The sequence below is a fragment of the Meles meles genome, chromosome 4 (genome assembly GCF_922984935.1).
Source record: "Meles meles chromosome 4, mMelMel3.1 paternal haplotype, whole genome shotgun sequence".
Taxonomy (NCBI): Eukaryota; Metazoa; Chordata; class Mammalia; order Carnivora; family Mustelidae; genus Meles; species Meles meles.
In genome coordinates this window covers 133,363,938-133,378,463 of record NC_060069.1, presented here as the reverse complement: position 1 = coordinate 133,378,463, position 14,526 = coordinate 133,363,938, and the positions used below count along the sequence as shown (strand labels likewise).

Here is a 14,526-nt window from a genome sequence, read left to right as displayed (position 1 = left end):
GACCATGAGATCACGACCTGAGCTGAAGGCAGACGCTTAACTGACTGAGCCACCCAGGCTCCCGGGTTTTTACTTTCCTAATGATGTCATTTGAAGCACAAAAAAAATTAATTTGATAAAGTTTTCTTCTGAATTTAAATAAATCATCTGTACATTCCTTTAGCTGTATCTCATGTAATAGCACCAAAACATGAATATAATTTTAATAATATGACTTACATACTAAAAAGCTAATGGATTTTAAGAAATACATTGATATTTTAATATGCATTGAGACTGTTCAATTCCATGCATTATTAAATGTCAACCTGCCCACTGTTATATCAAACTGCAAAATGTTTTGATCACTTGATAGCCACTGCAGTGAAAATAACACATAGCATAAAAATAGCCACATTAGAGGATACCAACACTTGTGTCTATGTGTGTGTCGTGTTTTGAGAAGAGCCAGGTAATGTTCTTCCTCGTGCATAGTACAGCCAGCGCCAACTTTTCATTTATATCTGAGATATAAGATATACAAGAACATGTGATCAAAATTTTTCTATTATAACCTCTAAAAATCATTTGTTAAGCCCTCTGTATATGTGATAGATCTTATGCATTGTATATGTAATGGACATTTGAGTTAGGAATACCTAGGAAATCTTTTACTTTAATTGTCATTTTAATGGGAAAATATTTATAAGTATGTCCTTATTGTTATTATTGTTGTTTTGCTGCAGTAGAAGAATGACTAAGTAAGAAATTGGATTCTCACTTTCTGGTTTTAGAGTCCAAGTTTTTCTTTGCTTTTTTTTTTCTTTTTATAAGATTTTATTTATTTATTTGACAAAGAGAGAGAGAGAGAGAGCACATGCAAGGGAATACCAGGCAGAAGGAGAAGCAGGCTCCCTGCTGAACAAGGAGTCCGGGACTCAATCCCACGATCCTGGAATCATGACCTGAGCTGAAGGCAGACACTTAACCCACTGAGCCCCCAGGCATCCCTAGAGTCCAAGTTTCTTTTGGAAAGGAACCATTTATCAACTCCTTCAACAAAGGATGTTGAGAAAGGAAAACTGGTTATTTTTCACCAGTTCTTAATTATATCTGAAGTATAAAAAATACAATGAAAGAGAATTATTCCAGTGTCCTCTCAATAATAAATCCACCAACAAGCATTCTTGTGGAACAATTTTGTCCTAGGAGACAAATACAGAACTGGTGGTGGAGAACTATATAAAGAGACAAATCTACTTGAGAGAAACATGGAAACTCTCAATGGTAGTACACAAGAATAAGATCTATAACAGATATATACGTACCCTATAGAGAGATTTCAATCAAAGAAGGAGTGATTAACTTATCCTCAGGCACCAGAAAAGGCATCACCACTCATTTTCATCTATACGGGGAAATATAGAGGCATTATTATATTAGAACAGGAAAACATAAAATAACATTTAAGGCTATTTAGCTTAATTCTGTAATTTTATCAAAGAAAGTCATGTATTCAATTGAATGATGTTCCCAATATCCCACACTCACTTCAGAGGTAAAATTAGGATTAGAACTTATTTACTTTAAATCTGTGTTTTGTGTTTTTTACTTAAACTATAGACACATCATTATGTGAAAAGAATATGTTTTAGTGGTAGAATGTTGGCATAGGGCCCCAGATGGGGCATTTTGTTACTTCTTAAGCAAGAACCTGTGATCAAAATTTTGTCCTAGGAGTACAAAATTGGATAAAATTTCAACATAAATAAGACTAAGTTTATAATATTTAAGAATAATTATTTACAATCACATTGTTTCTGATTCCATTTTTAACATTATCTTGCATAGGTTTATTCTGTTTTCTGCACAAAATGATTTCTGTTCCCCTGTTCCCATGGATGGTGCATACAAAATGACCTCATCATTTTTCCATTGGCACACAGTAGGGGTATTATCTGCCTTGCCTCTTCCATCTCTCTGTGCCTTTGACCAAATATAAAACTGGCAAAGCCAAGGAAAGAATTGTAGTTTTAATAGCAGATTTTTCCTCACTCTCAGTTGAAAAGTCTTTGCTCTGTTGGGAGTTTTGAAGGGGCCTCTTTTAAGCTGCTTCTAAATGTGGAAATTATTTGGGTAAGAATCAAAGTCATCATGTTTATGAAGTTAATCACTTTAAAAGTCACTGAGTTTTAAAAGAACAAATCAAATTAGATCAAAATTGCAGGTCTGTAGTCTGGGAGTTCTTCCAGGAGAGGAACCTTGTCATCTTCATCTCTGTATCCCACAAAGCTTGTCATGACTAGTTTGCGTATCTCTCTCTCTCATGAGGTTGAGTTCTGTGAGTCTGGAGCCCATATTTTTCATTTTAGTTTCTCCTGAGCAGAGCATCTGTTATAAAATACCTTCTCAATAACAGTCTGTTGAACGCTCAAAACAGTTGTTTTTAGACATTTGTATTTTTGTTTTAAAGAAGAAAGTGTTCAATTAGATCACAGGCTATTGTTCCCCGTGAATTTGTAGTTACATGGGAAATTAACTATGTGTTTGAGAGGTCAGTTTAGTGAAATAAAGTGGGACTAGGGGTGTGGTCTGTTGCCAAAGAAATTATAACCAAATGCTTTATTTCCATGCCATAGTTTCAGCTTCCTAAATGTGCATGCTCTTAAAAGTATTACTTTGTTAGTATTTGAGTTACAGATGTGTTATTGGAGGAGAAAAATAAATTCCCCAACTTATGGATTCAAACGTGCGGCCAGCTAAGGTGGTTTACCAAGGCTAATCTTGAAGGAACAATAGTTAGCCAGGGCTGCTTTCTAAAAGTGACTGCTCTTATGACGAGGGTAGGCAAGAATGATAAGACATGACTGGTTCAAGAGAAAATAGCAATAAATTTATAAAATAATTTATAAAGCAATTATTCTAAAAAATTAAAAATTTTTTTAAAAAAAGGTTATTCTAGTGTGTGTGTGGAGGGGGGTGTTTTTGTTCAAGGACAAAAAAAAATCACAGGTCCTTTGCCCCTTTAACATAACACTACTGAAAGTGAAAGTGTCCATTGGCAAACTAGAATTTCAGAACTTGGCTTCATCCGCATCCATCCCTAGCAGGCTAAGCCCAACAAAGAAAATTCACTTTGAGTTTTCAGTTTGGATGGATTTTTTTTTTTTTTTTAATAGAAAAGATGGTGGTAAGCACTTACACGTTTTAATGGAATGTGGTTTCAATGGAATGGTGGCGTGCAATTGACCCTCTGGTCACATACGGACCACATGTGGATCCCTTACTTATCAATGATGCTTTATCATTGTGCATCCCTGAAACTTGCAAAGTTCTTTACCTTATAATAGTTTCTTAATTGTATACAGGCCCTTCTAATATGAATACTATTGAGTGAAATAAGAAAACTGAGGCTGAGAAAATTTAAAAAGGCTGAGCTATAACTCAGTTGCTACCTTATGACTGGATGATGGAAATTTGTTTCATCATTTCATTTTTCTCCCCGAAAACAATGCTTTTTTGTTCATGTTTCAGAAAGTACAATTTTTTTTTAAATTTTACAGACCCATGGATTTGTGGCCAGACTCTGATTATAATCAACACTAAAGAAATCCTCCTTCTATAAACAGAAAGTTAATAAAACTAGTAACAAGCATCTGGTTTAACTTGAAAATGACCACCTGTCAAAATGTGCACCACAAGTCAGTGGTATAGAACACATATGCAATAAAAATCCCACCTATTTTTTTTTAAAGGTAGTGTTCAGCATTTTCATTTTTGCTTCCACCTGTAACAACAAATTTTCTTCTGAAAAAGAAGGTACTGTAACTGCACAAAATCAAGTTAAACTCTTTAGTTATTAAGTAGGCCATTAGAATATAGGGGTTGAAAGCAGTGTACAATGAAGTGAGCAAGGCAATGTTGTGTAGTAAACATTAGCTTCATAAAGTCCCTAAAACACTTAATTAATGAAAACCAAACATGGATAAAACCAATTTACCCTGATTTACAGACTCTCTTCATCTGGAAACAGCTGCTTAATGTTCTTCTTAAAAACACAGCTTGCTTCTTTCAGTATTAACAAGCTATTATTGTGAGTTATGTCTTTCTTTCAGTATATAAATTCACTTAAAGCGAATGCAGAGAAGTTTATAAAATGCCAGTTTAATGTTGTTTTAACATATGCTGCAAGGAATTTTTGAACATTGACAGTTTTGATTAAAGGCATCTCTCTTTGGCTCTCATAAATTTAACTTTTTGCTTTTGAGCTGCCTTGCTTTATAATGTCAGAACAACGGCTTTTCAAAAACTACATCTGTTGGTACAAACACAAGCTGGTAGCATGGATGAGGGTTCAAAGATTGTGAGCTTTGGCATCAGAGCTGGGCGAACTTTCTCTTGGCAGAGCCTGCTGTAAGTGTAGCCCTAATTCCAGAGAATCTTTGAGGGTAAGAATGCTGTCAGGTGGATGAAGGAATTCTTAGTTGTTAAGACTCATCTGCGAAGCTAGAATGAGCTATACATAGAAACACATAAGCTCAGGCCCACCAGCTTCATGGACTCTCTAGCTTGGACATTCTGAATACAGAAAAATGTCCCTTTGTTGCATTGTCTTTTTTTTTTTTTTTTTAAGATTTGATTTATTCATTTGACAGAGAGAGAGAGATCACAAGTAGGCAGAGAGAGAGAGTGGGAAGCAGGCTCTGTGAGCAGAGAGCCTGATGCGGGGCTTGATCCCAGGACCCTGAGATCATGACCTGAGCTGAAGGCAGAGGCTTAACCCACTGAGCCACCCAGGCACCCCAAATTCCATTGTCTTTTGATTGAGGTTCTTTAAGTTTCTGACTCCCACTTAAAAATAATTTTAAAATGTTGCAGCTAGAGAATAAATGGTAGAGGTTAATACGTGGAACTGGGGTGTCTGGGTGGCTCAGTCAGATGAGCTTCTCGCTCTTGATTTTGGCTCTGGTCTTGATCTCAGGGTTTTGGGATCAAACCCTGCGTGGGCTCTGAGCTCAGCCCAGAGTCTGCTTGGAGTTTCTGTCTTCTTCTTCCTCTGGCCCTGCCCCCATTCATGTATGCATGCTATCTTTCTCTCTCTCTCTCTCTCAAACAAATAAATAATTCTTTTTAAAAAGCAGTTAATACATGAGACAATACCTTTTATTCATAATGTGTTAACAGCTGGATAAAGAAATTTTTAAGAAGTTGAAATAACCATTTTCATCATCTCCTTCTCTGTTTCTTCTCTCCCCAACCTTCCTGAAATGAGGTTTTCCATCTCTTCTCCATTAAATTTTACACTGTATTTGACAGTGAAATTTATCAAGTTAAACGTTTCTTAGAATATGTTATTAAGCTACAATATATGCAAAATTAATTGAAGAAGTTTCCGTTATAGTTATTTTTTAAATCAAGCAATTTTGGAAAAATGGCAAGACATTCAAAAAGTTTAAAATGTTAAAAATCCTTTTCTTCCTGAAGATGAAACAGTGGTAAAACTTCAATAGAGATTGTTGAATAAATGTATAAGGACATGCTTTATTTTTAGCTTGCATTTTTAATATATTCAGTTTTCATGTAATTTTTACGACTGAACAAAACAGCATTTTCACATTTTTACTTGATATGGATGTTCAGATTCACAAATCTGATTTTCATTAAAAATAGCTGCTTATCCTCTATACATTTAAGTGAATGAAAGGATCAAAAAAGTTGTGAAATTGTGCCAATAGTGGGACTCTTGAAGGAGCCAGAAACTGATAAACTAATAAGTCTTTCATTTAATATTTGCTAGTGGGTATAAGCTTTTTAAATGCCTTTAAAATAGATGCTCTCACTTCACAACTCCTCGTCTTCTCATACACTTCCTCCAGGCATAGAAATTTATATGGGCTGTTTCTACACTTCTTCCTCTGGAATAAATAGTCCTACTTTCCTTGCAGAACTCAGCACTTGTTCTTTTTCCCCTTCCTGATTCTATCAACATCCTCTCCCCTCCAGGCTTCCTTAACTCCTTGTCCATCTCATTCATAACATTTGCTTATGGATATTAGTAATGAATGTAACTTGACTAGTAACTTGATTAGTAGGAACTCAAAAAAATGACTAGAGTGAGTGAAGGTATTAATGAATAGACAGAGACAAGAATGGAAATTCCTGAGCAATAACACATTACATATCCAACCATAAAAATAGGAACTGTGGAATATAGGGAAAGAATGATGAGAAGTGAAGCTAGACAAATTGGCAGGTCTAGGCCTGTCAGCCTTTGCTATTTTAAGGAATTTGAATTAATTAAGTAAGCATCTTGGATACTATGGAGTATTTTAAGCAGGAGAGAGAGTTGTCCCACTCTTCATTTTGGAAATCATAACTTACAGGCAATGTGAACTCAGAATTGGAATTGTGTATTAGAAGCAGGGAGATGAATTACAAAATGATGGCATCACACAGATAATAGTTGATGAAGACTGAAATAGGGACAGGAGAAATTAGGATGCATGGTTTCCTTGTCATGTCTAAAATATTTCTGCTGGGTTTCAAAAGATTTTTGCTGTGTTTTTCAGGTTGATCGCCAACCCCAGTTTATTCAGGGCTACAGAGTGATGTATCGTCAGACCTCCGGCCTGCAGGCAACATCGACATGGCAGAATTTAGATGCCAAAGTCCCAACTGAGCGAAGTGCTGTCTTAGTCAACCTGAAAAAGGGGGTGACCTATGAAATTAAAGTTCGACCCTATTTTAATGAGTTCCAAGGAATGGACAGTGAATCTAAAATAATTCGTACTACTGAAGAAGGTCAGTATTCAGATTTCTAACAAAAGCCAACTTAAACCATAATGGAGGCAATTTCTTTCTTTTTTTTTTTAATTTTTTTTTTTTTTTAATCAAAGAGAGAAGAGAGAGTGAGCACAATCAGGGGAAGTGGCAGGCAGAGGGAGAAGCAGGCTCCCTACTGAGCAAGGAGCCCAGGCTCATGACCCAAGCCGAAGGCAGCCACTTAACTGGCTGAGCCACCCAGGAGTCCCAAGATAATTTCTGTTGAAGTTCTAGTTTATGATCTACCTTAGAGAAACAGCAAGAGAGAATATAAAAAGTGAATTCAAGAAGTGGCATTTTCTCTTTTTATTCCAAGAATCTCATAGAATCTGAGAAAGTTAAAAAAAAAAAAAAGACATTTGAGTAAGGGGATTTTTTTTCTTAAGTAGACATTTGTTCCAAATTTTACCAGTACACTGGAATTTGATTACAATATTTTCTCATATTTTTTTTTCTTAACATGGTTGAGTTTATTTGGCTTTATTAAATCAGGACAGGTTACTGGAAACTCAAGAATACAGGCTGTTCATTGTCCCTTTCCTCTTTTTGATGTAGTAAAGCATGACATTTCTTATTTCTTATTTTCTTATTTCCTCCTTCCCTATGGACTCTGCCTGTCTGACTCATAATTTCTAATCAGAAGGCCACTTGCACGTTTGCAATAGCATTCTCATTAGTGACATTTTCTCCCCCTCCCCCATTTGGAAACTTTTTTGCACACAGATACTTTAAAGTCAATTTGTGGTGGACATGAAGTTAATGTAGATTTGACCAGTCCCTGCTAGTGTCTCCTTCCCTGAACTAGAAGCTTATAATAAGTGATTAGCAAAGTACAAAAAGTCAGATGCCAAGTGTAATAACCCCCTCCTTTTCTGCTTTTCTACTAATTTTATTTGCACAGCTCCTGGAAAACAGCAATTTTTCATAAATCAATATGAGAGCAATCTTAAGAAAAAGTATACAAGTTACTGATGGTGCCATAGATGTCCGTGTTTGACCAAAGAACTTTTAAATTGCACATATCTTTAATCAGCATCACAGTGAAAATGTTCTGCCCACACTGGTTTACGCTGTGATATGCTGGTATGAACAGAAGTACATATCTTTAAAGACATTAATCAACTTCTAGGATATGTAAAGAAAAAAAATATTAAAAATTAATAATAATATCTTCATCCACCATTAAATTCTACTTTGTGTTGAAAATGTGTAGTACTAATGACCAGAGTGGGTGAATTTAATATAGAGTGCTACATTTAAAGCACACGTGTAAAAATGAATTTCCACTAAAGTTAGGCTTTTCCTCTGGATTGGACATCTTTCACCATTTGGTATGCATTCCTTTAGAGTTTATGTGGCCTTCTGAATGTAACAAATGGAGCTCAGAGGAAGAGGAGTGTGGGAATGATAAGCAGTGATTTGGGTTCCTTCACATCTGTAGAAGCTGAGCACTGGAATAATTGACCTGCTAGGAAGCAGGCATGGTGTTCTCTCCAAGCCAGCAGCAAGGCAAATGAGAAACCAGTTTTCAAGTGTTATTTTTCAGTGCAATCTACTCAATAACTACAAAACTGGTGAACAGGTGGTTAGATTTATGTGATCATGCCATATTTTGCAACAATACTATCAGACAGAGGAATAATACAGAGCAATATTGTGCTACCGTGTCTGTATATGTCCTCTATCTCAGTGCCATATGGGCATACCTCAATGACAAATTTGTGAAACATGGGAGACTTAATTGATAGGTTTTAAAATATCTTTTACCATTCAATTGTACACATGTTCAAAGGATTAAACTGTATAGAGTTATGAAAGCATTGATCCTTTCACATAAAAATCCTTTAATACCACAAATTCTTTGAATTTTGTTTCAACGATTGTTTCATTTTGTTTTTCCTACTCAGAAATTTAAGGAGAATTGATAAATTTTCCTATAAAATTAGTATTTTTCAACTCTCAGAGAGACTGGAGAGCAGATGCTGCAGTCTAAAATCAGAAATTTTTTCTCACTCATCTTTTCTCAGTGTGATTATAATTAGTTATAGGAGAAACCATAAAGGATGGGAACTGTAGGAAATTAGAATCTATCCATTTCACACTCGACCCAACATGAACTGTTTTCATTTGTAACTTCAGAGTTTCTTTCCCATCAATATAAAATAAGTTTTAAATCTTAAATTATGAGTCAATGTATAAGTCAATTATTTTTCCCAATATGAAAAAAAGGTAATTTTTTCTTATGTTGGTGAAATTTATTGCTGTGTTTCTGTTTTTATGTATTAAACACAAAACCAAACCAAACAAGAAGATTATTAATGGCACTACTCAGAGATAATGGCTGATGAAAATTGGAATACATTCTCTCAGAATATTTTTTTTGAAGATTTTACTTATTTATTTGACAGCGATCACAAGTAAGCAGAGAGACAGGCAGAGAGAGTGGGGGCAGGGGAAGGAGTAGGCTCCCTGCTGAGCAGAGAGCCGGATGCGGGCCTCTATCCCAGGACCCTGAGATCATGACCTGAGCTGAAGGCAGAGGCTTAACCCACTGAACCACCCAGGTTCCCCACTCTCAGAATATTTTTTTTAATATTTTATTTATTTGACAGAGAGAAATCACAACTAGGCAGAGAGGCAGGCAGAGAGAGAGGAGGAAGCAGGCTCCCTGCGGAACAGAGAGCCCGACGCGGGGCTCGATACCAGGACTCTGGGATCATGACCTGAGCCGAAGGCAGAGGCTTTAACCCACTGAGCCACCCAGGCACCCCTCTCAGAATATTTTTGATAGGAGTGTTTTTTTTAGAAAGAGAGCCTGCCTATTCTCACATGGATCAATGCTCTAAAGCCAGACATACCTAGGTTCAAATTCTGCCTTAATGTTTCACTTGGATAATTCTCATGCAGTTGTCTTCTCTTTCCTTTTCTGTAAAACTGAGATAAGAGTTGTTTTTTTACTTCTTGAGGTTAGTGTGATCATCAAATATGACGCTTATCTCAGTGCGAGGCATATAGAAAACACTCATCAGAATGTTATCTGTTAAATTTATTAGCAAGCACATATTAGCAAAGCTGTTGTGTTTGCTTTAAACCTATCCATTATATTTAAAGGACAATTTTTGGAAAAAACTGTCACTGTTGAATACTACGTGCAAATTAGGAGCCACTGGAAACCAGACCTCTTGCTTCTTGTCTTCATATCCATATTCTATAAGCAGTATTAATGCACATCAAGTCTTACAGTTGGTGTTTACCCTAATTCTTCCTTTGCAGCCCCAAGTGCCCCTCCACAATCTGTCACTGTGCTGACAGTAGGAAGCCACAATAGCACAAGTATTAGTGTTTCCTGGGATCCTCCTCCTCCAGATCATCAGAATGGAATCATCCAAGAATACAAGGTAGGACCTGGGTGAAGAGGCAGGGCTCACAGAAGGGCTTCCCAGAGGTCTCAGTGTCACACGCATGAAACTCATCTCCAGAAGCCCTCTTCTTGAGTCTGAGTGTAAAGTAATTTTTCTATCTTTGTGTGACAGGTAAAGAAACAAATGCATAGGGGATTGGGACCTAACTCCAAGACACAGATAACAAAAACTCACTCGGACAAGTAAACCAGAACAGTGGAGTGTTTTTGTTTTGTTTTGTTTTGTTTTGTTTTGTTTTGTTTTGTTTGGGGAGGGGAGTTGTAGAGCATGATTCCAGAACCTCAAAGAGTTAGAGAGATTGGGTACAGGATAGGTGATGAAGCTCTCATCCTAAAAGTCCTGTATCATTGTTATTAAATTTCTGTGTAAGGGGCCCTAGCAGGGATATTTTTAAACTGTGGTCTCATAAAAAGATGCTTCCAAGGTTTGGAGGGTGGGGGTGGGGATAGGAGGGTGGACAGCACCAACTCCCACTCTTAAGTCCTCTTTTGGTCAATTTATTGAGGTTTTGTAAAATATTTCACTTGAAAAAGGGAGCCATTATAAAAACAAATTATGAAAAAACTTATAAATGTAGTTTATTATCTCATTTTTTTTTTATTATCTCATTTTTCTAATGATAATTTTGTTGCTGTTTAGAAACTATAGATCCATTGTTTTCCTGCCATCGTTTGATGTTTGACAAAAGATGTCTAACTTTTGGAAATATGACTCTGACTAGCTGTGATGTGATTAGACCACATATGATAGGAAAACACCTCATTAAACCTTATAAAAATTCAAAACTGTGATTTTGCTATTAATAAATATATAGGGGATTCTAACAATTAACATGTTGTATATATCTATTAGAATAGAAAACTGGACACCCCATCTCACCCTAAACGTTTAGAGTTGATATGTAAAAGGAAGCTGAATAATTGTAGTGAAAGCATGTTATTTCTAAGAAAAAATAAAATTCAAAATAGAATTTTCTTAATTAATGAGTGATTAGCTTACTGATACCATATGCACAAGCACTTACTCTAAGATTATCCCCATCACTTTATAAAGAAACATGTAAGAAATATAAGAATCACAATTACTTATAAATATCTATGCATACATATAAATTTTACAAGGATTAGGGTACAATGGCAAAGAATGATGTATTCTGGTGTGTATGTTTTAATGAGGTTAGAATTTTACTTTTGTATCATTTGGAACTAAATATCTTAAACTTCCATTTACTGATATACCGATATTGATTATAACATGGTATTTTTTGTTACAAGTTGTAAGCTTTCTCACTCATATGAGAGTGCCTTATTTTGGTAACAAAGTGTATTTTTAGTTAGGCCTAAATATTCCTACATTAGTAACATAGATATCATTGTGTAAATAAAAGAAATATATAGACATTAATTTAAATAAAAAGTTCCAGGAATTTACCTGTTTCAAAAACAAACCATGTGTATTGCCACTTATGTATCTCCATGTAGATTATGAAATACTGTAGATTATGAATGCAAATATGTATACACAGTATGATTCTTTTTATAATGCATTTGACAGTAACAGATCTCCATATCCCAGGACAAAGTATGCTTTAAAGTATGATTCTTACTTAGAGTAAAAGCCTGGATTCTTTCACATTGGTTTTCAAAGACTATCTACCACTCTGTTCTCATGAATATGTCTGTGTATATGTCCATATGTTTTGATCGATATTGAGATTTATTACTGTCAATGTAAATATTGGCCTTAATTTCATCTCAGTCAATACTTATAACTTAGGTCAATTAATCTTGTTAACTACTTCTGGGTAAGTTAATAGTTTCTTAAATAGAATATAAATTACTTACATGTACACCTATATCCATTGGCTATTACAACCAATAATCACCATATTTTAATAGATTACATGCATAATAAACCTTGATAAACAAATTAATCAGAGAAGTTTATGTGTTTTAATCCACACCCAAATACTGTTTGCAACCAAGGAACACTTTCCAGAAGTGTTTAAGGAATCACTACATTAAAAGCAGTCAGTGTTGGTTGTAAGATATAAAGGAAAATGGCGTGGTTTTAGCTTCTCTTACTGTTCTTCCTTTAATACACACACACATAGATAAATCAATTGCAAATATTAGCCTTTAGAAAGTGTCATTTACAAATACTTCCATAAGCCAAGAGAATAGATCGGTCACTACTAAAAAAAGTAGGTCATCAATTTGACAGAAAGGATAATTTTACATTCTTTTGTTTCTCGCTTTACATTTCTATAGATCTGGTGCCTGGGGAATGAAACACGGTTCCATATCAACAAAACTGTGGATGCAGCCATTCGATCTGTAATAATTGGTGGATTGTTCCCAGGTATCCAATACCGGGTAGAGGTTGCCGCTAGCACGAGTGCAGGGGTTGGAGTAAAAAGCGAGCCGCAGCCAATAATCATTGGTGAGTACATCTCTGTGGCCTGTTATCAGTTAGCCAACTGGTAACAAGGTAGATGATATTTTTAATCTGTATCCTAACAGTAGATCTGCAGCAATGAGAAGAGGGTGCACTCATCATATAGGCAAATAGGTTGACTGACTAGGGTTTCTTATAAAAATAGTTAGCAATTTCTTGTGCTCTCAAGTTTCCCAGAAACTTCTGCAGATTATAATCACTGAGTGTTTAAATGCTGAAAGTCGGTTTGAAAATAATTCTTAATCAATAATTTCACTAACAATTTTGATGTCATTGAAATATAATAGGAAATGAGGCAGTTACTGAAGAAAGTGCCTTGTGTTTCAAATCCTCTAAGCAAGAAGGATGTCAAATTTCAACCAGAAACAGGCCAAAAGAAACTTTGTAATTCAAATATATTATCCCAAATAAGAAATCCCTATTAAATACGCTATCATCATCACAGACAATTTTTCCCTATTAGCATTGATTATGTTTGCCTGTTCTTGAAATATATGTAAATGGAATCACAGAATATAATACTTTGTGTCTGGCTTCTTTCACTAAACAATGTTTTTGAGATTTACCCATGTATGTATCATGTAATTCATATGTTTTTGTTTCTGAGCAGTATTCAATTGCATGAATATATCTTATTTTGTTTCTCTGCTTTTCTCTTGAGGGCATGAACATTCCTGTGTAAGTCTTTTTGAGGACATATGTTTTTATTTCCTTTGGAGAGATACCTAGAGGTGGAATTTTTAGGTAATAGGATTGACATAGTTTATAAGAAACTGTAAAGACTTTCATATTATTGTATAATTTTATACTTTCACTAGCAAAGAATATGACTTGCATTTTTTCTACACCATCACCAACATTTGATGTTACCCATCCACAATTTTAGTCATGCCAGTGAATGAAAGTGTACCTCACTATTGTCTTTACTTCAGTTTTCTTTGATGACTAATGATGTTGAACAACATTACATGTGTTTTATTGGCCATTCACATATTTTCTTTTGTACCATTTCCAAGTCTTCGCCTTTTTAAAATGTGTTGTTTCTCTCTTGTTACTGGACAGGAGAACCAGTACATTCTGGATACAAACTCTTTGTCATATAGTTTTTCATTGCAAATATTTTTTCCTCATCTATGGATTCCCTATTTTTTTTTATTAATAGTGTCTTTTGATTAGTGAATTTTTAAATTTTAGTGAACTACAATGTACCACATTTTTCTTTTATGTTTAGTGCTTTCAAAGAAATTGTGTCCTATCTGTAGATAGTGAAGATATTTCCTTACATTATCTTCTAGCAGCCTTATAATTTTAGCTCTTATGCTTACGTCTGTAACTCATCTTAAAGTAATTGTATGTGCTTTGAGAGTTGAGGCTTACTTATTTTCCTAAGTATATCAGCACATGTTTTCTTAAATTTTTCCCTATTTTATTTTTGTAAGTATATTTATTAAATTCCTTTACCACTTATTCTGTACTATATATAAACTTACTTTTATATATACCCTTTCATCTTATGTCCTTACTCACCTCACTTATTTATTTTAATAATCGGGACATATTTTTTCAGGGTGTATTCAAACAATATTCTGTCTCCTTTCTTCCTATATGTGTTAATATGGTTGAATCATTTCAAAAGTGAATAAATCTTTCATTCCTGGGATAAATCTCACTTGATCAAAATATATTATGTTTTCTACAGATATTATTGTATCCAATTTGCTAACATCTGCTAAAGAAGTTTGTATCTATATTCATGAGGGATAGTGATCAATAGTTTTCTTCTAATGTCTTTGTCAGGTTTTAGAATCAGGATGGCTAGCTTTATAAAAGGGGTTGGGAAATATCC

General features: G+C 34.9%; 1 protein-coding gene across 25 annotated transcripts in view; it reads left to right on the top strand.

Moving 5' to 3' along the window:
* Positions 1 to 14,526, top strand: part of ROBO2 (roundabout guidance receptor 2) — a 1,322,570-nt gene that overhangs the window by 1,236,301 nt on the left and 71,743 nt on the right. For all 25 annotated transcript variants that reach the window (XM_046002527.1, XM_046002529.1, XM_046002535.1 and 22 more), the window contains 3 exons: positions 6,549 to 6,780; positions 10,075 to 10,199; positions 12,494 to 12,665. In XM_046002527.1, coding sequence (XP_045858483.1) covers positions 6,549 to 6,780; positions 10,075 to 10,199; positions 12,494 to 12,665 — 529 coding nt within the window. The remainder of the gene's footprint in view (positions 1 to 6,548; positions 6,781 to 10,074; positions 10,200 to 12,493; positions 12,666 to 14,526) is intronic.